Below are 24,358 nucleotides of genomic sequence, written 5' to 3'. Positions count from 1 at the left end.
GAAAAACAAAAGCATTATTACAAAATGATTTGCTGGTAATTCTACCAATGCCAGGAAAGCAATACGGAAAACATTTTCATTGAACATAAGGGGTTATCTGTCTGTCAGCAGGAGCAGCAGACGACAAATACATTGTGCAGTTAAGTGGAATATTCAGCAAAGTAAATAGTGCAGAAGGACATAAGCATTTAGATGGCCCCTAAGTAGTTATTAGCTGTGGCTCAGAAATAAGCTTGAAAACACAAGTTCTAGAAAGATGAAGATTTACTGAAGAATCATTTCAGGTATGTGCTACCTAGAGAAAAATGGAACTCTGACAGAAGAAGTTTCCCATTTGGTAAGCAAACAAATCCAATGAGATAATATTGATATATTCATAAAAACAAAAAAAAATTTGATTCTATGAAAACAAGTTACCTGTTTTGTATAAGTCAATACCTCTTAGAAATGTTGATAATAATATGTTTCTTATTTTATTTGATGTAACTAACAGAAGTGCTTAGAAAGGTGCCTGAATTTGTGACAAAGATGGTAATTTTTCCTCCATAAAATACAATGAACATAAAATGAATTACACAGCAAAGATGTTCCTATGTATATAAAAATGGGTGTGGCATGAGGTATAGAAATTTAACAATGTGTAAAAGAAAAAAGAACAGAATGAGAGAGATCCTTCAGACGTTAAAAAGAAATAAGAAGCTTTTTAGCAAGACTTATTCTCATATTTCATATACAGTGTTATCTACCATTCAGTTTTACAAGCAACGTCCAGGTTCATGTTAGTATCTAACTACTCTTTTCCTGTCAGCAATAAAATAAATCACTTAATTTAAGCATGACTGGATCCATAGTTGATTGCAAAATGGGTATCTATGTGTGAAAAACAAGACAGTTTTAGATAAGAGAGGTAAGAGATGAGGCTATACAAAAGGCAACTAAAGCCTACTGAATCTCTGTGAATCAGGATAAATTGCGAATTTCAGGATAATATCATGTGTATGTGAGTGAGTGTGTGTGTGTGTGTGTGTGTGTGTGTGTGTGTGTGATTACTGTTCTAAATCAAACTTACCAATTTACTCCCCAAATAAAAATCCTTCTGGTATTTTTTTTTCAGCATACAGTGCCAACATTCTCATATCCACTCAAACTAAACATTACAGTCATCTTAACTTACACCTTGTGTCTGTCACCAAATTCATTTATCAGATATAATTCAGATATAACAATGCATTAATTTGATACACTTCTCTGGGCAGTGCTAAGTGAAAAAGTCAGACAGAGAACAATAAATATTATATGATCTCTCTTACATGTGGTATCTAAGGAAGCTGAACTCACAGAGAGTAGAATGACTGTGGCCTGGGGCGGGGGGAGAAATTATAGAGTGAGGTTTGCCAAAGGGTACAAACATCCAGTCAAAAGATGAGTAAGTTCTGGAGGTACAGCATGGTGAGTATAGTTAGTAATACATTACCTACTTGGAAGTCACTAAGAAACGGCATCTTAAATGGTCTCACCACAAAAGAGAAATGACAATCATGTGAGGTAATAGGGAGGTGTTACCCAGCACTGCACTGGTACTGACTCTGCAATATATATATATATATTTTTGTAACATCTCTAATATCCTCATTTTTTTCTATCGAAAGAGTCTCCTTTTTAAATTCCTATTTGGGAGGTGCCTGGGGTAGGGGTTCAGTCGGTGAAGTATCAGCCTTTGGCTCAGATCATGATCTCCGGGTCCTGGTATCGAGCCGCATGTCAGGCTTCCTGCTCAGCGGGGAATCTGCTTCTTCCTCTCCCTCTGCCCCTCCCCATCACTCATTCTCTCTCTTTCTGTCTCTCAAATGAATAAATAGAATCTTTTTAAAAATTTAAAAAATTGATTCCTGTTTGGTCCCTGTTCACATCTTTAACATCCTACATCTGATTGCTACAATAGTGTACCTTCTGGTCAAGGTTCTCTTGGTGTTTCTCCTTCCCGTGAGAATATACACTGTTTTAGCTAGTCTATTCCACGGCTCAAAATGTTGGTGGTATTTTCCTACACATTAAATCCCAAACAATTCTGACATTAGAAGCCACGTAATCTGTCATTAAGCGAAGTTTTGATCTGATAGCACACTTCTGTAACAAACTCTTAGATTACCTGGGTTTACAAGCCTCTCATAGTACGTGCTCATCTCCGGCTCTCACTTGGTGCCTTTCTTCCTTCTAATTTTCCTTCAACTTGATTTTTCAATCCATAGTTCATAAACCAAGCCTGTAACTCTGGTCTCTAATCACTTTGCCTTTTTCAAAACTCCTATAGCAAATCTACTGTTACAGCCGGTCTAATTTATCTGACATTTAATCATTTAATGATCTGTATGGTAATCTAAATTTCAAGATATATAAAGGATGACTCCCTAATTAGATTAAAATATCAGGCGGATAGGAAAAATTTGGTCTTTTAAAACACTCATGTGGGGGCACCTAAGTGTCTCAGTGGGTTAAGCATCTGCCTTCAGCTCAAGCTCATGGTCTCAGGGTCCTGGGATCAAGCCCTGGGTTGGGCTGCTTGCTCGGCAGGGAGTCTGCTTCTCTCTCTGCCTCTATGCACTTGATCTTTCTCTCTCTCTAATAAGTAAAATCTCTTTAAAAGCTTTAAAAAGTAAAAAATAAAACACGCATGTGCACAGAGTAGCCATGTCAGAGGTGTTTTTGTCCCCAAGTATCTCTTCTCTCCTTCTCTCTAGTAGAGCTTCTGCTTCGTCAGCTGCATAATGACCACCTTGAAGGTAACTGGGCCCATGAGGCCACTGAATTCTGGTCAACATCCCACAACAGTAAAGGTTTGATGTGACATCCAACAAGTACCCTCAACAGGAGGGAGAATACCGTTCTTTGTCCCTTAAGAAAGAACACAAGTAACAATGGTGGGCCTAAGGCAGAGGCCACACTCGGATGACAGAAATCAAACAGGCCGTGGTCCCCTTCTTTGGGTATCATCCCTATCAGCCCCTGGCTACACAATGATGGATACGCTGACTTAAGGGAGAAACTAACTTCCATAGTGTTGAAATCAAGTCATTTTTGTAGTTGGTAGTATTCCTAACCAGTATACTGGATTTTAAGAATTACTAGCATAAAAACACGATAGTGTAATCATTTCCATCTCAAGTTTGTTTATACAGTGATCTGCAAATACAATACATTTATAGTTAAACCTGGCATCCATTCATGAATGGCAAAGTAAAAAAGAAAATGGCATTTTTAAAGAAAGATAGCTGATCGCCGGAAACAGTACTTCTATACATACCATAAATATTAAGACACTATCCCATTTTCTTCAAATTGGCTAGAAATCGATAACAAATGCTACCTTCATATATAACCAAGAAGGGGGGAAAAGTATTCTTCGGATTAAGCTGTCATCTGCTGACTGATATTTCAAGTACTTCTGAGCTCTTTTCCAAAAAGTACTAAACAACTCAAGACCAATTACCATCCATAAGGAAAAAATATGTCACTTCATACACTTTGCACATAGGTTCTTTGCATTTTATTCTAGCAAATCTTAGCAGATAGAACAACAAAGAACTGTCTCTCAGAGGTATATTTAACACTAATTCAACAAGTAATAGGTCACTTTATTGTAATCCCCTGGTTTTGAAATGAACAAATGAAGGAGGCAGAGAAAGAACAAGTGCCTAATAAGACATTAAGAAAATGTCATATGAAAATGAAGTAGAATTTTTTTTTTCTGCAAATACAACTAATTATCTGAAAAAAAGAGTAAGTACTGCTTCCATCGGCATTTCAGTGTGCCACTAATTCCTAATTACAATCCCAATTACAGCAGGAATTAAAACACTTGCAGGAGATATTAATAGGTAAATGAATAACTTGTACCTCTGTTTTAACGATGGCTAAAAATTCACAAAGTTGACAGCTCTTGAAAGCAGTTTAATAGCTTTAAAGTTCATTTATCCAAATCATTTAAGAGCTTTCAAAGAAAGGCACTCATAAATTAAAGTGATTTTCCAGTTAGCACATACTCAATGAAGATGGCTCTAGACATGGACTCTGGCTTCGGCTATGCCACGAAGCTAATCCTGGGACTTCTTGTCCCACAACAAAGACTGTGGACTTCACAAATACTGAAGCCTCAACATTTAAGTAGGTAATGTTATTGTCTGCGCTGGAAGTCATCTTCCATCATCCCAAATTAACTGGTGACGAAATAGGCTCACAGGTACAACATGACATAACATGACTTAGGCAAAGTAAGCAACTCTGCTGATAGAACTTTCCACATGCATCAAGACCTCTTCTTCACCCAATATGCTGTCCTTTCCATTATCACACAGCCAGGACCCTGGGATCATGACCTGAACCAAAAGCAGACCTTAACCAACTGAGCCACCCAGGCACCCACGTGGCAAAAAATTTTTAAAAGATAGTTGACAGAATTTTTTTTTAAAGGTTTATTTATTTATTTGACAGAGATCACAAGTAGGCAGAAAGGCAGGCTGAGAGAGAGGAGGAAGCAGGCTCCCTGCCGAGCAGAGAGTCCAATGCAGGGCTCGATCCCAGAACCCTGAGACCATGACCTGAGCTGAAGGCAGAGGCTTTAACCCACTGAGCCACCCAGGTGCCCCAACAGAATTTTTTTTAAATATAAAATCTCTACACTTAGACTAGTAGAATAAATAGTTTGATCCCCACAAGAATTCTGTGACATAATGTGGAAGCTGATCTTCCTGTATTACAAATGCAGAAACTCAGAGCGTGACAGATACAGTTGATAGATCTAGCTAAAAGAAATATAGGACACCCAGTTAAATCTGAATATTGATAAAGATCGGATATTTTTAGTATAGTTCCCAAATATTGCATAACTATATTAAAAAATTCTTTGCTATCTGTGTGAAATTCACACTTAACTGAGCAACTTTTATTTTACCTGGAAGCTCCACTGAGAAGTGTCTTAACCAAGGTCAGAGGCTAAAACCTTCGTCTCTGGACCACCTCCACCATGTGGTGCTAACATTACTGCTTAGAAATGTGGAAGGGGTTATAAACAGATGGCTATTTCAGTTTCCTTGTCAACTGACTCTAATCTCAATTATGTTCTTCGATTTCTCACATGAAGACAAAAATGAATTTAGGCAAAATTATTCTAGGTGATACTCACTCTTGTAAAAATGTCTACTGTTTTCTATTTCCAAAGTACTTTACAGTTTATTATCTCATTGGTAACAACCTTCAGGGAATAAACTGAGATGTTAGTGGGTTTTCTTGTATTGTTTTGTTTTCCAGATTTGATGATCAAGGCTGAGCAAATTTAGAAAATCCAACCAGTTTCTCACAGCTACTAGGGAGACCTAAACCTGAGGTGTAAGTCTTGTTATATAAAAATCCAGTTATGTAAAAGTAACATATATTCTAATTCCATTCATAGTAAGATAATTAACAATATTAAAGGCTATTTTTGACCTTTACTTTAACAGACACTTATGAGGGATGAGCCACTCTACCTTATCCTGACCTGTATCAAAATGGCAAGATCAGAGGGAAAAAGTATGACTTCCTGAGTAATTTTTAAAAATGACTTCACTTTAAAAAGTATGATAATAAGTCTTTAAACTTGAAAAAAGTGTTGGATGTATTAAAAGCCTGTCAGCATCAACACAAATATGGTGGCTTAGTTCCAAATTTTAATATTATCTTAATGTCTTTGATAAAGAGACTCGGTTCTATTATATTGGTAATATTAAAAAAAAAAGTTCATTCAGGTTTTAAACAAAAACAAAACAAAACAAAAAAACGGCGGGGGGGGGAATTCTGCCATTTGTGACAACATGTATGAACCCAGAGAATATCACACTAAGGGAAATAAGCCAAAGAAAGAAAGAAAAATACTACATGATACCACTTCCATGAGGAGTCTGAAAGAGCAAAGTCACAGAAGTGGGGTAGAATGGTGGTTGCCTGAGGCTGGGGCATGTGGGAAATGGGGAGGTACTAGTCAGAGGATACGAAGTTTTAATTATGCAGGAGGAATAAATGCTAGAGATCTTCTATTTAACATAATACCTATAGTTAAAAATAATATATTACACATCTAAATATTTGCTAACCCTCTTATCACAAAACATAGAATAATAAACAAGACGGTAGGAAGAAACTTCTAGAGATGATGGATAGGTTTACAATACTGACTGTAGCAATGGTATCAGGGGTGTATACTTATCTCCCAACTCATCAAGTTGTACCCATCATGTACGGCTTTTGTATGTCAAAAGGTAGTCAGAAACAAAATGAAATATGAAGAACTTAGGAAAAGATCACCAAAGTTTCAATTAGGTCAAGTGTATTTCATAGCAGTCAAGACAGCCATTTTAAATGACCTCCTCTAACAGGTAAATGAATTCAAGCCATCAGTCCCAGAGGGAACCAACTTTCTGGCACACCTTTGTTGAAAAATTAAGTATCGCGAGAGGCTGAGGGTTGCTTCCACGGCTAATATTATGGAGGTATAAGGATTCAGCTAAATTAAACACTGAAAATTCTTTTCCAAGACAAAGTGGACAAATGTCAACAAATTTAAAAATATATGAAGAGGGTTAAGGAAAAAAATCAAAGCTATTACCTTTGATTAGCATTTAAAATGAAAGAATGTAGACGATAATAAGGCTAAAAGTTAACTGTTATTTGTAAAAAGAACGGTCTTTAAAAAATGCTCGTAACTCAACCTATCTTTCCTTCCTCCTCTTGACCCCATGCTTTCTCTCTCCTTTCTTCTTAATGCAATCTTCCCTCTGTTCCCCTTCCTATTTCTCTTAGAATCTTTGTCTGTTGTTTTTCTTAGCATCATCAATTTCCCTTTGGCACTGGGCTCTTGGTTTTTCATTATTAACTAATTTTCTCTCTTCTTTTTCCACCTTTCCATCAATTTCTCATAAATGGAATTGGTAACGAGGCAATATATTTTAGAAGACTTTACAGCTATATAATGCTATAAGTTACTGACAGATGTATTCTTATATCTGTGTATTACTGAACAGGTCACCAAGCGTCTAATTACTATGTCTCGAAATGACACTTAGAAATGTTTTGTAAGACCTGATATAAATACCTAAATAACTTTAAAAGATTATAAACTTTATAAACTACATAAAAACCTAAATAACTTTAAGGTTTATTATTTTTTTAAAAGAACTTACCTATTTATTTGACAGAGAGAAAAAGAGAGAGAACACGCAGGCAGAGCAGGTAGAGGGAGAAGCAGGGGCCCCATGAGCAGAGAGTTTGATGCAGGATTCGATTACATATTACATAGATACTAACATTATTTTATTAACTCATGATTTTTTTCAACAAAGAAAAATAAAGTAGGTCTTGACTAGTCCACTGGGTTTCTACAAAAGACCTGTCACTGATATTACCATCTGGGGTTCACATCGACACAGAATGTCTACCTAATCTGAGTGCTATTCAGTCTGAGGAGGGCCACATAATTGTCTATTTAATGTTATTGCCATACAAAGCTACAGATTAGCTAATGCCTACTTCACCCCATTTTCACTGGTGTGTCTTTTTATTGTGAATAACTCTACTTATTAAAAATACTTAGAAAACTTCAGTCCCACAAAAAATTCTTCTATGTATCACAATTGTTTAAAGCCAAATTACCTAACATTCCGTAAAGATCAAGCAAAAAGCATTTGTGCTTGTCAGCCTGCTCTAAAAGGTGAACTTAAAAATACCAGCAGACATTCCACTTAGTCTTTTCAACAGGTTCTTGGGATCTATACACATCATATACTTTTCTTTTTTGTTCCTGATTTATTTCTCCTTACCCTCCTCTGTGAGAATAAAGGATATTACAAAAGGGTTCATTCATTTTAATGTGTAAAATACACTGATCTTCTCTGAATACGTATCATCACGAAGATGCCCTCAGAAGCAATCCAACCGGGTACTTACACAAGCTCTATTTTCTTTGAATTTTCATTTTATTTCTCATCATACTCATTTGAACAAATCCCCATTCACTGATTAAAGCAAAGCATCAACACTCTTCAGACAAAACAACACTGACTTGAAATGTGGAGAAATATTTCAGGGAGCTTCTAAAAATTCTATTCCATTCTCCACTGCGATTCAACACATTGTCCATGCTGAGCAGATGGACCCTCGTCTCCGAACTGTTTTAAGATTCATGATAACCCCCTGTCCCAAGTACACAGACACCTGCTCACTGCACCGCTGCAGCCTGGCTGGACTCCAGATGCCAAGAGCTGCAGCTGTGCCTGAGGCCTCATGGTTTAAAGTGATTTGGGTAGATACAGAACCATGTAAGGAAGAATACACTTTCCTTATCAAAGTGGCGTGGTATCTTTTTCTCACAATATGGGAGAAGCTAACAGATATTAGAAAAAAAGAAATATTAAGTCTGGTACTTACATTTCATTGGATACCTACTGAGTCATTGAGCACTTACCTGGGTAATACCGGGCGAGGCCTGTGGCACTGCCAAACACCTGCCACAGCAATGAAGGATCTTCCTCTCGATTTTTTTTGAAAACTTCATCTAAGGCACTTGTCCAGTTGAGTTCATTTAACACAATCGTCGCTGATGAAAAAAAAAAAAAAGAAAAAAGGAAAAATTCAAATTTATTATTACTATTTGAATCCATCATTTATTTGCCAAATAATGTTACAGCTTTTCATCAGCTTATCTCTGAAAGTGCTCTAACGCGATGCTTGTCAACGGGTTTAGACAAGGAATTATTTCTCCAGACAAATTTTTATATGATGGAAGCCATGTTGACCATCTGGGCTGGGTAACTCTTTGTTGTGGGAGCTATTCTGTGCTTTGTGGATTGTTTAGCAGCGCCTATGGCCTCTACTCATTAGATGTCAGTAACCACCCCCACACACCCACCCTCACCAGCTGTGATAAGCACCATGTTTCCCTGACCTTGTCAGAACACAAACAAAACCGCCCCCTGTGGGGAACCACTGTGATACACAGAACAGGCAATAGCAGCTCTGTGGGTTGAGCAGGGGTGGAGGGACACATACCTCACCTTGAAGCAGCTCAGCTCTGAAGAAGAAACCTACTGAGCGCCTCAGGACAGAGTTTAATGGTCACACTTCCCTCAACTACTGATGATTCTCTGTAACACTCTAACATAATTAGGTCCTTATGGGAATGAAAATTTAAATAAAGATGTTTGCCATTTAACATAGTCTGTTAACTGTGTTTACACAACAACAAATCAACAAATGTATACATCTTGACAAAGAAAATTTACTCAGAGGCTAGACAATACCAGGGCTAGAAATCCAAAGTAGCTGATGCTTTACTACTACTTTTTTTTTTAAGATCACAAGTAGGCAGAGAGGCAGGCAAAGAGAGAAGCAGGCTCACTGCAGAGCAGAGAGACCAATGTGGGACTCCATCTCAGGACCCTGAGATCATGACCTGAGCCGAAGGCAGAGGCTTTACCCACTGAGCCACCCAGGTGCCCCTTTACTACCTACTTTTGTGAGCAACAGTTCTTTTTTCCTGGTTAGTTCAATTAAATATTAGAGAATGAAGCTAATAAGGGCCAGGCCCCAGATTTTGATTCTTACTGACAACTACTGATTGAACTTGGATAGGGACTAAAAACATTTGCCATCCATTATAATGAAAGAGAAGCTACCATAAGGTGGGGTTTAGTGTACCATTATGGGGCTCCGTGATCAGAGCATCTTATTTCTAACACAGCGAACATTTCCTTAGCTTAGAATATTATCTTCCCTTTACACAAAAGGATGACATACATCATCTCACATCTTTTCTCCCCCCTTTATATGGAATATATGTACCATGCCCCCAGCAGATCAGGAGACTGGACCGCTGTGCACTAGACAATCTACGGCCAAGCCTAAACAGCGGAAATGCGTGTGGGATAAGGACTGGAGAAACTGCTTAATTTCTATTTTCTGGGACCACAGCAAATGAAGGCGGCAAATGCAGTCAAAGTTAAATCACACCCAATATTCTGTAAAGGTCAAAGAAACAAAAGAATTTCTAACAAGAAAGATGCATAGCATATGTGTTTATATTTTTAAGCTTATCATTTACAAAAAAAAAAAAAAAAAAAAAAAAAAGAAAACAAGGGTCTTGTGAAATTGTCCTGGGACCGGCATCCAAATGCATTTCTCATTATTGAGAACTAACAAGATTTCCATCTTTATGGATGTGATTACTTGCAGAAAGATCAGTTGTGTGTGTGAATATTCATGAGCTGGGTCAGATCCACGGTGTGTCTGAGATACTAGTGAATTTATATTCAAGAGCATGATCCAATGAACATTAAGTGACCCATTATATAAAAATTCATATTCACATGGATAACCTGAACTAATACTATTCATGAATATTTATAGTTATATACAAAACATCACAGAAAAAGAGGAACATTGTACTTTTCTTTAAACAGTCGTGAATTTTACAGTAATATTCTACTGAACAAATAATCATGTTTATTTATGATTCAGATACACTTTATTAGTTGCCAATCTACTCTAGCTATCTCTCCAATTTCCTTCACTCTTTAATTCACATCAAGCAACAACTGGTATCTAATTATTTTTAATAAAGTTTTATTTGTTTTCAAGGTTGCTGATTGTTTTCTTAGTTTTATTTGATGACAACTACCAAATATCAGGCTTTGATATGCTGATTGTTAATTATACTTTAGGTACTGGGGGGGGAGTCAAGCTCTGAATTTTTTTTTAAGATTTATTTATTGACACAGAGAGAGATAGCAAGAGAGGGAACACAAGCAGGGGGAGTGGGAGAAGCAGACTCCCTGCTGAGCAGGTAACAGGAGGCTGGACTCCATCCTAGGACCCTGGAATCATGACCTGAGCTGAAGGCAGATGCTTAACTGAGCCACCCAGGCACCCCAGAATATTCTTATTATGGTGATGGGTCTTAAAGTTTGCAGTTTATGTATCTGAAAACTCCTTTGCAGATAAGACATTAATGAAGTAGGTATCAAAATGTTTTTCTCAAAACTTGTTCATCTGTGAATGAGCCAGGGACTTAAGGAATCTACAGTAATAGTCGCCTGAACAGATTTTAAGTTCCATTCAAATGAGAGAAAGGGAACTGTATCTCTGTCAGATGTGCAAAGCTTAATCCCAGATTAGGGCTACAGATGCTTCCATTTGCCCTCGTCTACGGATCAAGATTTTCTTAGTGCCATCATTATTCTGTTAGTCATTATCTTTACTTGAACATCTGAAGCAAGAAATCAAAATCAAAGAATCTGGTGCGGGAGTGCAAAGTTAGCTCCAGTCTTTCTTCAGAGAACTTTAGAGAGACGTTTAGAGAGAACAATCATACTGTTCCAGTTCCTGAAAACACCAAAACTACAAAGTAACATAAATTGCTTCATTAGAAATTAATTTTTTCCTCAAATTATACTGAGCAAGTTAAAAATGCATTAAAAACAAATGTAAAGCATCAACGCCCACCGGAAAGTATGAATCCATTTTAGACCCCTCTTGGCTATTTGGCTATATTTTCCTGATCCACTCTATGTATTACATTTGACTAATACATCTATCTTATTTTAGTTTCTTAAACTACGTCCCTAAAGTGAACAAACTTTTATCTGCTTAACTTTATAAAATTAAATAGCTTTTCCAGAATCATTTGGTGTCTCATCTCTCTCCACTTCTATGCCATTAGCATAACTCAGGCTGCACAATACTGAAATAACTGGGTAATCTGCAGATGATAGAAGATTGAAACTAATGCAGATTAATGGCCCTGGTGAAATGAAGTTTATGTCATTTCCTGAATCTATTCTCTTGCCCTGCTAGTTCCATTATAGTTACCTACACTTTTTTTCTTTCTTTCTCTCTCTCTCTTATCTAAATTCATAAGTAGACTTTACTTAGGAAGATGTTTTTAAGTAATTCTTCTGGCACAACTGTGTAGAAAGCCTGGTACCTTAGAAAAGTTAAAAGTTACTGTAGATTTTTTGTTTGTTTCGTATTACCAAGTGTTTACGTGGTTGGGCTGTGCCTTTCTGTCCTCAACCAGTATTTTCAGTCTCTTCCTCTTCCCTAAGACCATAGTACTTACAAGACATAAAACATCATCTTTTTATGATGAAAAAAATAATAACATGAGCCCAAATACCTCAGAAAATTATTTTCGACAAGTATTACTGTTCAATAGGAATATGAAAACATATTGTTCTTTCTGATAAAGACTCAACACTCAATGAGTAACTGTGGCATCCTGACTCACTAAAATTCAACATACTTTGTTTGCCTTTGTCATTGTTTATTACCAAGAATTTTGAAAGCAATTATTTCCTGTAAGTCACAATCTTTATTTGAATGTCTACACAAAAAAACCAAAATGCAAAGTATTCCATCTAATTACAGAAATTATGATATAAATTGGTAGCCAAAAAATATTTCATATAGTTATTTCAAAATAAATTATTTTTTTAAGAAATCCTGCAATATTTCCTGGCCCCAAACAGAACTTCATGCTTTTAGACAGATATACTTAAGAACACAGATAATAGCTCTGCTACTTTTCTATAGGCTTAGCAATATTTAAAATATCTTATTTCATATTTTCAATTACACATTGTGTGTGTATTGCATTATTTAACATATGCTACATTCACTCACGCCATTTTACTCATTGCTCCCTGCAACCTTCTAATGTCCTCCATTCACATTCACTTTGAATTTCTCAGTTGAACAAATCTTACAAGCACAGGAGTGGCCTACATTATTTTTTCCCCACTGTGGAAGACAAACGAGTCTACAGTGATCTAGCCCTGAACCTAGTGCCAATTACGAATGAACTTAACTAAGTGTCTTACGCCTGCATGAAGAGTAAAGTTAGTCCTCATTTTAGGACCACTTCTAAGAAATGGAGATTTTTTATCTTTGTAAGAATGTTTTATTCTGGAAAAAAAAAAAAGTCTTTTATAAATATGCAAGGCTAAGCCTGTTGGAAACCATGAATGCTGGAAAAGTCAACCTTGACTCAGGCCTCTATTCTGAATGGTAGGACAGGATTTCACTGTTAATTGATTCAGAAGACCAAGCATCCATCTCTATTCTTCCTATAGTTAGTTTTCAAAAGCATGGCCTTGGTGTTCAGCCATTCTCTTTCAGAATATTCTATTGTTCAATCTGGCTTCTCAAGGGAACAAAGAAAAATCTAATTTGTAACAGGACAAAAGAAGTGCCTTACATTTCCTGCTAATTCTTCTAAGATACAGGACTTAAACCTACATCAGACTTATGACATGGATTATAGAATCATTGACAAGTTCTGAATCCCATTTTCCTCCACAAATTTCAACCCAGAAAGCGTTGCACTACTGCTCCCATTTAAACAGGAAGACATTTTCTTGATTTAGTCAAGGCTCAAGACTTCATCATGCTTTCGAAGCATCATATGACTATTTGAAAAACCTTAAGATCATTTGTAATGCCCATAAATGTCAACTAAATCTTTCAAATAAAACAGATAGAAGCTAGTAAAAATAAAGAAAAAACGTAGTAGGATTTATTCAAAATATAAAATAACTTTGGTAAGTCTACATCAAAAACGCATTTTCTAAAATACAAGACAGTTTTGACCAGTCTTAGGTAAGACCTACAGGTATTAAAGCCATGAAACAAAATAGATACTAAAATTACTTTTGTTTAACCATGCTAAATATGTTATAGTTACATAAGTAAAAAACAGGAGAACTGGTCAAAATGTTTAATATACTATTTCCATTTAACTAATAATAACTCCTCTATTATAGCCTTGCATTTAGGTAACATTGGTATGGGTTATTTAAACTATAGCCACTGATAAAGTCAGTGATATTTAATTAACCACATACTGTGGCAGGAATAACATTATGCCATTTAACTTTTAGAATGGCACTTTGAGATACTAATAGTATCTCCTTTTTTATTATGACAAAAATAAAACCTAGGAAAGACTTTCAATTTGACAAAACAAAAAACACAGAGCTTTAGAGACAGCACTCAATTGTGTCCCATTCTAAAATTTGTACTGTTTATGAGCAACCGATTTCTAAGCTTTCATTTTATATGTAGCTCTGATTATTTAAAACTTTAAATATGAAAAAAAAAAAAAACTGTACTTTTGTAGCACACTGTTTCTCAATTGAGACCACTATTCCTCCCCGAGGAATAGTCAGCAATGCCGAGAGATATTGTGATTGTCAAGATCCGCAAGAGTCTACTAGAATCTAGTGGGGAAAAACCAGGGATGCTCTGACCATCTTGCCGTGCACAGGAAGATCCCACCACAGACAATTACCAGCTCAACAGTCAACAATGCCACGTTGGGGAATCTTGCTTAAGTACAACTACAAACACAGGACATTAATGCACTTTTTTTTTTTTAAGATTTTTTTTTTAATTTATTTATCAGAGAGAGAGTGTGGGAGAGAGCGAGCACAGGCAGACAGAGTAGCAGCAGAGGCAGAGGGAGAAGCAGACTACCTGCTGAGCAAGGAGCCCGATGTGGGACTCGATCCCAGGACGCTGGGATCATGACCTGAGCCGAAGGCAGCTGCCCAACCAACTGAGCCACCCAGGTGTCCCACTAATGCACTTTTTAAAAAGCAATATTGTCCAGGCTCATGGGTGGCTCAGGCGTTAAGTGTCTGCCTTCGGCTCAGGTCATAATCCTAGGGTCCTGGGATCGAGTTCCACTCGGGCTACCTGCCCAGTAGGAAGCCTGCTTCTCCCTCCTCCATGCCCCCTGTTTGTGTTTTCCTCTCTCCTTGTGTCTCTCTCTGTTAAATAAATAAATAAAATCTTAAAAAAAAATAATCTATTCAATGAACAGTGTCAACACAAAGCCAAAACAAAATTTCTTCAAAGTGGAAGTTAATATAATTTAAAAACTCTACTTCATGATAGCAAATTAATACTTTAAGCCACGTTACCATATCCTTTGTTTTGGACAAATTTTCATTTTAGTCTCAAATTCTAAGACACTATTCTCACACCTCAGTAAATAAGGGTTTCAAAGCCACTTTTCAGTATCATGAAATATCATCCTTTACCACCCCATTTTTGGACATGCACACAATATTACAGTTTTGCTTTATTTTTTCTTTTAATGAGTCAATGCTTACTATGTGATTCTAAACTAAACTGATTTTGTCTTCATAGCAAATGTTCATTTTATCCTATAGTACATAAGGTAGTTATTAAAAGTTATATTTAACAGTGGAGCTGAACCAGATGTCACTAATTTTATTCATCATCTCTGAAAAGAAAAATGTTAATAACAAGAAATCCACTGATCCAATTAAGTACACACACAAAAAGAATCCATTTTAAGGACCAGACAGTGTGCATAAATATTAAAATGAACGAATCCTTTCAGTGGATTTGGCTAATGGAATCTCATCTAATCCCAGTGTAAATGAAAGATTAATAAGGTACAGGGAGATTGGAGGACCAAATCTCATCTCTCTAATCACGTCTCCGGCACCAGAATCTACCTCCCACTGGGGAAGGCTGACAGAAGGCTCCAAAGGCACATGTGGACCCTGATGAGGAGATAAGCCGTATTCCTACAGTGAATTTGGTGCACATATTAAAAGGCGCTTGTCCTTGTCAGTTCTCTAACCTCCGTATTACGGAGATTCCTGGCCTTGCTCCCTCTCTCTTTAGTTTCCCATAGACAGAGCACCTGGCTAATACCCAGAACCCAGCTGTTCTGCTTTAATGAAATCTGCAAATTATGGCATGCATAGAAGGAGCTCAGAAGAAATCCACTTTGTCATTACAGAAATTAAGAATAATGCAAGGGAAATGGAAGACACTGAGATCTAATGTCATGTTTATTAATTGAAGGATTTTAATGTCACTTCCAATAAAATGCTAATTATTTGTAAGATTCTTCTTGGAGGCTTGTACGGATTCTGCTTAAGAAATATTTTAAGTATAGGAAACAAGAAAAACCTTTGTTTTACCCTTCAGGCATTCTAAGTTTTTCTGTTTCTAGTATCATCACGACCAAATAAACGATGAGTAACTTCGGTAACCAACAGTCTTTATCACTGGTACAACAGGCTGCTTTAATTATTTAACTCCTTGTGTTTCTGTTTTCATCTGGGAGGGGGACCTCAAATACAGTAAGGACCCTAGATGGTCTGCAGGCTGTGAACATCTAACAAGTTTATAACTAAAATACATGAACAATGGCTATGATTACAATCCTTTCCTCAGCTGCTTATAAACCTGTATGGTACATATCTCCTTTAGCTGTTCAACACAGATGAAAGATTCCTTCCACGGCTCAGCGTATTATTCTAGTCCTGTCGGTTATTTTACTTGAATAGCAACACTCCTTTTATATACAGCAATGAGACTGTAATTCTATTTATTTTGTAATGAACCCACTTCCCTTCCATCTGCTTTATTTAGGAGCTCTCACATGGAGAGGTATTCTTCACTGGAATCATGTGACTGAAATATTGTCATTTGAAATGTGAAAACATCATGTGTAAATATAAACTAGCAATTTGGGAGTAATTGCCTGAAGATGATCCAATTTTTCCCTATGATACTATTCCAATGTAATTTTTATCATAAATTTGACTATCTGTAATTAAAATTGTTTAAAAAGTTAAATACCTATTACTATATATTAGTCTTTTTATTTCAGTAAACACAGAGCCTGCTAAATTTTGAACAAATGAAAATACCTAAAAATGTCCTAAACACCTTTAAACTTTTACAAGTGAAATAAAATATGAGATTTCCCCCCAAAAATAAACTCTGAGATCAGTCAAATGGAGTTGGGAGCCCTATGGGAATATTCAATTAAGACCAAATTTTAAACACCTCAGATTGAGGGTTTTGTTTTTGTTTTTTTTTTTTTTTAAACACATATAATATTTTCCTGGTGGGATCCTTTCCTCAAATACTTAGCATTTATGACTTTTCTATGTGAATATATGTAGTGTAAGCAAAGATAAGGCTCACTGACTTCCCAGAGACCCCAGGTCTTGATGCCAGAAGAAACTAACTGACCTTAGGAAAATGACCCTCTCTCAAACCTGCTTTTCCTCACCTGCACAATGGGACGGAGAGCATCTACTTCACAGAGCCGTGTTCAAGATTACATGAACGTAGAACTCTGTGACTTACTAACTGCACAAGAAACATCCCCAGTCCTTACCATTATTATCTTACCTCTTAATTGCCAGCATACGAACGATTTTTTAAAAATATCTTGAAGGGGGCGCCCAGGTGACTCATTTTTTATTTCAGCTCAGATCCTGATCTCAGGGTCCTTAGATCGAGCCCGGCGTTGGGCTCTCCCCCAGCGTGGACTCTGCGTGAGATTCGCTCTTCTTCTCCCTTTGCCCCTCGCACTACTTGTGCACTCACTCTCCTTCTTTCTTTCTCTCTCTATTTCAAAAAAAAAAAAAAAACTAAAAAACAAAAACAAAAACAAAAAACAAAAAAACCCCACAAAAATAAAAATAAAAATACCCTGATGGAACAATTCTGACGGAGCTGCTGAAACGCTAGGAGGAATTAAAGCCTTCTCTTCTCCCCTTGCCTCAAAGAACATTTTCTCTCACTTTGGCCCCAAATTAATAGCCAACAACACTACCTCATTTTACATTACATGAAGAAAAAAGTGTGTTAACTGTTCAAAACCACTGACATTACAAGAGAATGCAAACTGAAAGAAAAAAACAAGGCTATCATTTAATGTACCACGTAATTTGGGGGAGGAGGTAATTTTTGGCAATGGGATACTTCCAGTGCTCCTGAAATCAAGTCACACTGGTGAACGCGGCCCTGAAAGCAGCAGACACACACTGAAATTCCGGTGGGAAAAAACGTGTCACGTGTGTCACGCACATGTGTGCATGGAGTTCTGAACACACGGCTCTGATAAAGCTGAGAAGAAACTGGGGCTGAGAATTACAGACCAAATTAGACCCGCGAAACCCCTTGCCTTAGCTCGCAGACTGCCTAAGTGCATAGACAATTCAGCGTCTACGTGTAAAACTGGACTGAATTCACTAACAAGGTTCATAAAATACTAGAGCTGACTAACAAGACACGGCTGAAGAAGAAGGATAACAAGGCTCCTGGGGAACAGGGTGATGCGGTCAGTGAGGTACGGGCTGCCTGGTGCGTAGGGGTTTGTGTCAACCACTTTCAGAACGAAGAGTTGCCTGGTGATTTTAAGGTGGAAAGAGCAGAGGCACAGAAACATAGAATGTGGTAGCCGGCCGGGAACAAGAAGAGCAATCCTTTGGTGGAAACACCACGCACGGATTTCACAGTGAAAACAAAACAAATCTAAGATATTGAACTAGATTGTTACAGACTTGTGAATAAAATCAAACATTTCTTTTTTTTCTTTTTTTAAAGATTTTACTTATTTGACAGAGACAGAGGGAGAGAGGGAACACAAGCAGGGGGAGTGGGAGAAAGAGAAGCAGGCTTCCTGCCCAGCAGGGAGCCGATGTGGGGCTCGATCCCAGGACCCTGAGCCGAAGGGTGATGCTTAACGATTGAGCCACCCAAGCGCCCCTCTAATATCATTTCTAAGACATGAGGTTAATATCCTTGTATCTCTGCTTGCACGTGAATAGAAATTTGTCCCTATGCATCCAGCATACACACCAGCAGAACCCTTAGGACATACTTCGCTACTTATACAAATAGACATCTACAAAAATACATCAACTGTCAGCTTTCAGGATACTTACATCACACTGAGCATAATTTGTTCAGATTTTAAAGTACATGTTACAGTTACTGACACATGAGATTTATATTTATCAATCCTGGCTACTGCGTTGTTCAGCAAATAATTTAATAATGAATACTTTTTTGATTTTAATAAATCAGGTGTTCAATAATAAATTAATCAATCATACCTAATATTCCACAAAAGCTTAAATTTATCAAAATCAAACAGGGGAAGAAGCTCTTGTTATTTTGATGTAGTTTGATTCAACACCTGCTCAAAACAAATCATTTGCACGAACTATTAGAAACGGTTTAAAGATTTTTGATCTGTGAAATGTAACAAGATGGTAAAGGACCAGGTCATGTGTGCGAGCCCCTATGTACTCATCTTCTCTTACTCTAGGGCCACATTCACTTAGGTCTTCAGCAACAAGCTTCAGGTAATCTCCCTGCTTCCAATTTCCCTTCCATTTCCCCCATCACTCCCACGGTTGCCACAGTGTTCTACTCTGCAAATGCCCTCCCTAATTCTAAGTCTTTAGTTAGTCTCCATAAAAACTGGTCTTACCTGGTTGTCTTCTCAACCTCCCAGTGGGGTCTTCCATTGCTTCCATGTGCCATAAACCCAAGCTCTAATGAGATCTGTGCCTTCCTCAGAGCAGGCAGTGCTGCCGCCTGCCTCCCACAGCACTGCACATACTGTCTTCTGGCTTTGGACTCGGTCTACCATGTCCACTTGTCAACCTCCTCCCTTCTCTCTTAGGACAGCCGGCATCACCTTCTCTGCAGGGTCTTCTGTGATTTTTCCACCCCATCTGCCCCTCATTTAGCAGACAATAAACCTCCCCACTCTCCTACAGCTTCTTCTATAAACCTCAATCACATGCTTCCCATATTTCACCATTCTTGTTTATTTGCATGCTTCCTTATTATACTGTCCACTACTAGGGTAAACACTAGGTTATTTTTCCTCCAATGCCTAGAACATGGTGGAAAAGGTAACGGGATAGGACCATTCTGTGTTTAATACACAGTTATACAACACCGGGCAAACTAAACAAATGGATTAGGGTTCTAGTTTTTCAGGTAGAAGATGGAGAGAACAGGACCTAGGATATTCAGGGTTGTTAGAAAAATGCAAAGAACGCTACATTTAATGCATAGTAGGAATTCAAGGAACAGTAATGATTAACATGAGTAATTACTCAAAAATAGTTTTAAGTAAACGAAAAACTAAGTAAATATGTTAATTGTAGTCTCCTGTGTTAGGTCATCTTTTGAAGTTAGAGGTAATTTTCAGTAAAGGGTAAAACACTTTTAGTTTAACCTTCATTATGCTACATTCTAAGCAGGTATAAGTGACCCAAAAATTCCTTCTCCTCCCTTCGACTCAAAGTGAGAGACGAGTGCCGTCAGCATCTGAACCGGAGGAGTCCCATCACTCCAGTCATCTCTTTGGTTTCAAGTTTGGTAATATATCAATCCCTTTTAATATACATGTTTTGAAGAAGTTGGTGTATACCCACCATAGCCCAGTTATTAGGAAGCCCTTCAGGTCAACAAAAATATCTAAGAAGCTCCCTATTAAGTACCTCCCAATTTGTGTGCTTCCTTCCTTACTCACCTAGTTTCTATCACACACTCATCTAACAAACATTTATTGAGCTCCTCATCTGTGTCGGGCACTGATCTATGCCCTTGAGCAGGAGTTGGCAAATACTTTTCTTGAAGGACCGGACAGGAAAAAATTTTAGGTCTATGGCCCATATGGTCTCTGTCACAATGACTCACACTGAAACTGTAGAAAAAAGCTGCCAGAACCCACACATAATGAATGGCTGTGATTTTGTCCCCATAAAACTTTATTTACATGGCTCAAGTTTAAAAAAATAAAAAAAAAGGACAAAAAAGTGTTGGCGAAGATGTGGAGGAAAAAGGAACCATTGTACACGTTTAATAGGAACGCAAACTGGTACAGCGCTATAGAAAACAGTATGGACGTTCCTTAAAAAATTATGAATAGAAATACCCTATGCTCCAGTAATCCCACTTATGGATATTAACCTAAAAAGAAAAAAAAAAAAAAAAGCAACACATAATTTGAAAAGACACAGGCACTCCTTTGTTTACTGTGGCATTCTTAATAATAGCCAAGCTATGAAAGGAACCTAAGTGTCCATCAATAGAGAAACGGAAAAAGAACATGTGGTATACATATACATACATATGTATGTATTTTAGATACAGAATTACGCACCCACAGAAAAGGATGGGATCTTGCTATTCGAGACAACATGGATATTCCTAAAAGGTATTATGCTAAGTCAGACTGAGATTTGATTATGATTTCAGTCATAAATTTTATCTAAAATAACATATTAATAAGCAAAGAACAGACTGAAACTTCTATACCCAGAGAACAACCTGATGGTTGCCAGAGGGGATGGGGCTGGCAAAACTGGATGAAGGGAGTGGAAGATATAGACCTTCAGCTATGGAGTAAGGCACAGGAATAAAAAAACAACTTACAAAAAAAAATCCAAAGCGTAATGAATACAGTCAATGATAGAATAGTGTAGTGATGTGTGGAGACAGATGGGAGGTACACTTGTGGTGAACGTAACAATGTATAAACCTGCCAAACCACTGTGTTGTACCCTTGGAACTAATCGAACACTGTATGTCAACTATACTCAGCTACAAAGATATATAAATAACATAATTACAAAAGTAAGTGGTGGGCAGGCTCCTTCTTCAGAACTACAGGGTCATTCCCCCAGTCAAGCCTTGTAACATCCTAGTAGAAGCCACACACAATAAACACCTGAATAAATAATAACCTATCAGAGTTGTTCAGTGTTGTTTAAATAATTGAAACTGGGGAGGTCACAGAGATTGACTGGGTGACTACGTGAAACTAGACCGTCAGGAATATTCTCTCTGAAGAAATACTTTAAGCTGAGACATGAAAGACAAAGGACGCACCATGGAACGACTGAGGAGATAATAGACACGATCTAAGGAGATAATAGACACTAACAATACTGACAAATGGGAAATTCACAGAGAGCAACAGAATGCCTCTATGATCTAGAAGTTTTTCAAGGGTACGAACTCGCAACAGTCTTCCTGCAATGCCAAAATATCCCAACAGATAACATGTGTCACAAAAGAAGGTAGAATAGATTAAAAATGGCTTGGGCACTTTTACTATAATAAATGAAATCCTAGCGAGGTAAAGGTCTAATTCCAGCACTGTACTCAATCATTCAAAAAAACATTCATAACCCTTAATGAGGCTCTTCGAATTAAAATCAAATAAATTGTGAAAATTCTTCAAGTTACTCTAAATCTAATAGAGAAGACAGAGAAATCAAAGCAGCTTACATCAAATTTTGCTTTTGGATCCCAGATTCTAGTAACAGTAAACCTGCCTATGAAGCTAAGTAAATGTTTTCAGAGATTCAGAGGAAGGTGTGGTGGTCACTCCCGAGTTCCTGGAGGAGGTGGCAAGCACAGTTTTAAGGAGTTGGAGACATAGTAGGAAGGCGAGGGGGTTGATTCAGTGATGACCCCATGCAGGGCACAGGGATTTTTGTTGGATGTTGCTTGATTTGTTTTTAAAGGGGCATTCTGGGAGCTGGATGCTCTTTAAAATGATTGAAGTTGGGGGGGGGGGGGGGGACAACAGGGCCAGATTAGGATTAGAGACATACAGCTATGATGATCCACAAGTACTAAAAACAAAATAAATATTTATTTTGAGAATTACAGAGACATATAAGCTGATGTGCAAAAGGAACATATTTGCACTTGAGACCTCCCTCAGAAGTTTTTGTTTTGTTTTGTTTTGTTTTGTTTTTGTTTTTGTTGGTTTTAAAGATTTTATTTATTTATTTGAGAGAGAGAGATCACAAGCAGGCAGAGAGGCAGGCAGAGACAGGGGGGCAGCAGGCTCCCTGCTGAGCAGAGAGCCCTATGCAGGGCTAGATCCCAGGACCCTGAGATCATGACCAGAGCTGAAGGCAGAGGCTTAACCCACTGAGCCACCCAGGCGCCCCTCCCTCGGAAGTTATTATGAAGGAAGACAATATAGATGGGAAGACAGATGTGAATGGGGAACAGAGACAATGAGTAAAGTCAGGTTAGAGAGGAGTAATAGTGGTCTGAACTTTAAAAAAAAAAAGTGGTACACCTGGAGAATGCAAAGAGATTCAAAAGACGGAGAGCAGAGGGATGCCTGGGTGACTTAGTTGAACATTCGACTGTTGATTTTGGCTCAGGTAATAATCTCAGGGTGGTGAGATCAAGTCCTGCATCAGGCTTCACACTCATTGGGGAGTCAGCTTGAGATTGTCCCCTTGTGTGTCTGCCCCTCCCCACCTCTCTGTCTCTTTCTAAAAAAAGGAAATCTTTTTAAAAAGAAAGAAGAATAGAAATCATCTGCAAATTATAGTGACAGACAATAGGAAAGGGGGGAAAAAAGAAAACTGGTTTTCTGGCTTGGGCCTAAACAGCACTATTAACAAAGGTATGAACATTGGAGCAGGAATTAGGACAACAGTGAGGAACTCAATTTTAAGCAGAATAGGGTATACCTGTGAAGATATCCATTAAAAAGGGTTATCTCACAGGCACTTAGAGAATTGAATCTATAGCTTAGCTATGAAAGCCACATGGAAGAGTCAGGTTGAGGAGTCACTGTTTCAGTAACTCCTCAAAGAACTGGTTTGGATAAAGTTCGTTATTGACACCAATAAGCACTGTAGATCCTTAAGTACTGAAGAAGCTTTACAGATCAAAGAGAGATTGCCAAAAGGAAACAATGTGGACCTCTCATAAACAAGAACATTTTTCCCCATAAAAAGTAACCAGTGAGCAGAATGCTTTATGCCTAAAGTTTTCATTTTTTTCCAAAGATTTTATTTATTTGTCAGACAGAGAGCAAGCGAGCACAAGCAAGGGGAGACTGAGGGAGAAGCAGACTCTCCGCTGAGCAAGGAGCCTGATCCAGGCCTAGATCTCAGGGTCCTGGGGTCATGGCCTGAGCTGAAGGCAGACATTAACTGACTGAGCCACCCAGACACCCTAAAGTTCTCATTTAATGAAAAGCAAAATGTGCCTTTCAAATCTGATTTTCACATCTGCATTAAAATAAATGCACTGAATACAAATTCCACGTATCTAAGCATGCCTCACAGTCCATTGAGAGAGGAAATAAAGATACTGAAACCAATAAAAACCCATCGTCTAATGCCTTTTTAAAAAAATATTTTGCTTTTAAAAAAATAAATAAATTTTGCTTTTTAAAATAGTTATTGACTTAAATCAAGTACCGAGGGATACAATGCCTGCACGTTTTGTACGTAGAACACTGTAACTAATGCTCACTGCGTACTCGGAGAAGCAGCAATTTCCCTTCTGCCTCCCTCAGAATGATGAGGTGATCTGTTCTGCTTTACACTTACGGAGCCTCAGGAGACCAAGGCTCGATGATTACATGGGCTTCTAAGACCATAAAGTTCTACCACAGGAGTCGTATATGTATTATAAAAACACTTCAAAT

At 37.7% G+C, this 24,358-nt stretch overlaps 1 protein-coding gene across 8 annotated transcripts in view; it reads right to left on the bottom strand.

Moving 5' to 3' along the window:
• Positions 1 to 24,358, bottom strand: part of CACNA2D1 (calcium voltage-gated channel auxiliary subunit alpha2delta 1) — a 509,819-nt gene that overhangs the window by 134,255 nt on the left and 351,206 nt on the right. For all 8 annotated transcript variants that reach the window (XM_082692507.1, XM_082692510.1, XM_082692508.1 and 5 more), the window contains exon 7: positions 8,492 to 8,623. In XM_082692507.1, the coding sequence (XP_082548633.1) occupies positions 8,492 to 8,623 (132 nt within the window). The remainder of the gene's footprint in view (positions 1 to 8,491; positions 8,624 to 24,358) is intronic.

The sequence above is a fragment of the Mustela nivalis genome (assembly GCF_964662115.1).
Source record: "Mustela nivalis genome assembly, chromosome: 12".
NCBI lineage: Eukaryota > Metazoa > Chordata > Mammalia > Carnivora > Mustelidae > Mustela > Mustela nivalis.
Note: the sequence above shows the minus strand (reverse complement) of the source record. Positions and strands in the feature narration are given on the sequence as shown.